The sequence below is a fragment of the Vanessa cardui genome, chromosome 10 (assembly GCF_905220365.1).
Source record: "Vanessa cardui chromosome 10, ilVanCard2.1, whole genome shotgun sequence".
Lineage (NCBI taxonomy): Eukaryota > Metazoa > Arthropoda > Insecta > Lepidoptera > Nymphalidae > Vanessa > Vanessa cardui.
This window is the reverse complement of record NC_061132.1, coordinates 1,605,288-1,607,662: the sequence shown is the minus strand read 5'-3', so window position 1 is coordinate 1,607,662 and position 2,375 is coordinate 1,605,288. Positions and strand designations below refer to the sequence as shown.

Here is a 2,375-nt window from a genome sequence, read left to right as displayed (position 1 = left end):
TACAATTTTAAAGACCTATTGATAAACTATCCAAAAGTTATGTATTGTTTAGATTCTCAAGATGCTGAAGTATGTTCACAGTCAATCGAAGCCGTCAAATACTCCCTGACAAATTTCACACACGCATGCTGACATTGTTTTATTGTTGCCGTAATTCCCCCTAAACTTGTATGTGACGAATTAAAGGAGGTAGCGATTACCTATACAAGTATACAACCTTTTTTAAACATTTTTATTACAACTTAAACTTTTGTTCGTTAAAAAACCTTTACTTATAAATGATGTTAATGATATATTTTTTAATTGAAATGAACACAATTTATTATTAAAGCTCTTGACCAATGATTACTGTAAATTCAATGTCAGATGTGTAGCTATTTGCTGAGAAAGATCCTAGTGGAATCATTTGTAAAGGCCTATATATGAAGGGCCAGCAGTGGAAGAATATGGGCTGCTGATGATGTGTAGCTATTCTACACCTATAGGAAATATATGTAGGGCTAGCAGTGGACCAATAAGGGCTGTTGATGATGTGTAGCTCTTCTACACCTATAGTTGAAAAAATATTTATTAAATATTAATTCATTATTTATAACATATCGTGATTGCCTTGAGTTAGAGTAATATATAAAAAAGGAATTGTATAACGTTGTTTAGTGACAAAGTTGGATCTCAACTTGGCCATATATAAGGAAAATTAATAGTTGAATAAGTCGCTTCAGCTCATCTCTTGTGCTAAAATAAATCGCCCTCAAAGTATCGAATCGAAAACTCCTTTTATCAAAGTGTACTTTAAGTGTGATCGGAAATGTATACGACCGAAAAAAAATTGGATGTGGCAAATATATTGCGACATCTCAATTTTCCTCTATTCTCGACTCACTCGATAAATAGTATATAAAACAATCCTTATTACTTTTTCCGTGGGTAGGCGCGATAGAGTACACACATTAAAAAACAGTCTCGTTTTTAAATAATATTTAATATTTAATTTACTAGTTTAATAATAAATAAAATGTACCTGTGAGTTCAAATATCCACCGGCTTCAAGTATAAATAATTGTTTTAACACAATTCTAAATAAATAACTTATATGAAATATTTGCCACATCACTACCACTAATTTTTGGAACAAGTATAATGGATCAGCTCCAGAAATCGATCGAGCAGCTAGCTACTATGTTCACAGCTCAAATGAATGAGTTCCAGAGGGAAGTTCGGGCATCTATTCCTGCAGCTAGTCCGTCATCTAATATAAATGCGCAATTTAGTGCATTCAGAACTTTTGTGATGACGGCGCTGGAGAACTTGCAGGTGCAGCTTCAGATTCTCTCCAGGCAGCAAGAGGACATGGAAGTTCGATCCAGAAGAAACATCTTGCTTTTTCACGGTGTGCCCCAGGTCAACAATGAAGACCCAGCTGAGACTGTGTGCAAGATATTGAATGAGCGGCTATCCTTGGCAGAAGTCACAGTCAGCAATATTAAGAGGTGCCATCGCTTGGGCCGTTCAAATAATAGTGACAAGCATCGTGCCATCTGTGTTAAATTCTTTGATCAGGGGCTCCGCAACAAGATATGGTACGGCAAATCCAAATTAAAGGGCAGCGGTATCACATTATCCGAATTTCTGACGAAGGGCCGGCACGAAGCATTTGTTGCGGCACGTAAACGGTTCGGGGTATCACGCAGCTGGACGAAAGACGGCTGTGTTGTTGTGGTCGGTCCTGACGGTAAGCACCATCGTGTCGTCACAGTGGCTGAAGTGAACGCTATTCCGGAGGTGGTTGGCAGCGTCAACAGTGCAGGTGACGCCGTGTCAGCCGAACCGGCATCCTTCACGCAGGTGGGAGTACGGAAGCAGACCTCAGTGGCTTCGATTACCCCGAAACCAAGTGTTAGGCCCAGAAAGCCCTACAGAAAATAGTTACATTTAACCTTTCACTTGTGTAATCTTTGTTATAAGTCTCATATTGATTAACTTCCTAGCTATTAATGTTAAAACAGTGTATCAATCCTTCGTTTTACTTTACTTTTTAAAAAATCAACACTGCGACTATATCACTAAGGTTGATGTTTGATTATTTGCAATAGTAATCGCATTATCAACGAGCGACGCGGGTTCACTTTTACACGTCTTATTTGCAACTGTTTATCTAATATTTCTTATTACCGCCGCAGGCCTCGTAGATATATTGCTTTGTTTAATTATAATGTTATTTTTTTTACTTAGCTAAGGATTTAATATTATCATATGTTGAACTTTGTTTATTATACTTTAGTTTTACCTCTTTTGTTTATCAATTATTCTTAAGATATGTTCTAACTAAACCAATAAGGTACAAAAACACCATTTGATTCATTTTTAATTGTTAT

General features: G+C 36.7%; 1 protein-coding gene across 1 annotated transcript; it reads left to right on the top strand.

Annotated features, from left to right (window-relative positions):
- The first annotated feature begins 930 nt into the window (after positions 1-930).
- LOC124533201 lies at positions 931-2,165 on the top strand. Its single transcript, XM_047108387.1, has one exon. The coding sequence runs from the start codon at positions 1,141-1,143 to the stop codon at positions 1,924-1,926; it is 786 nt and encodes a 261-aa protein (XP_046964343.1). The 5' UTR covers positions 931-1,140; the 3' UTR covers positions 1,927-2,165.
- The last annotated feature ends 210 nt before the right edge of the window (positions 2,166-2,375 follow it).

Excerpts from the sequence above, each read along its gene's own strand:
- LOC124533201 (XM_047108387.1), top strand. The coding sequence starts at position 1,141 with ATGGATCAGCTCCAGAAATCGATCGAGCAGCTAGCTACTATGTTCACA.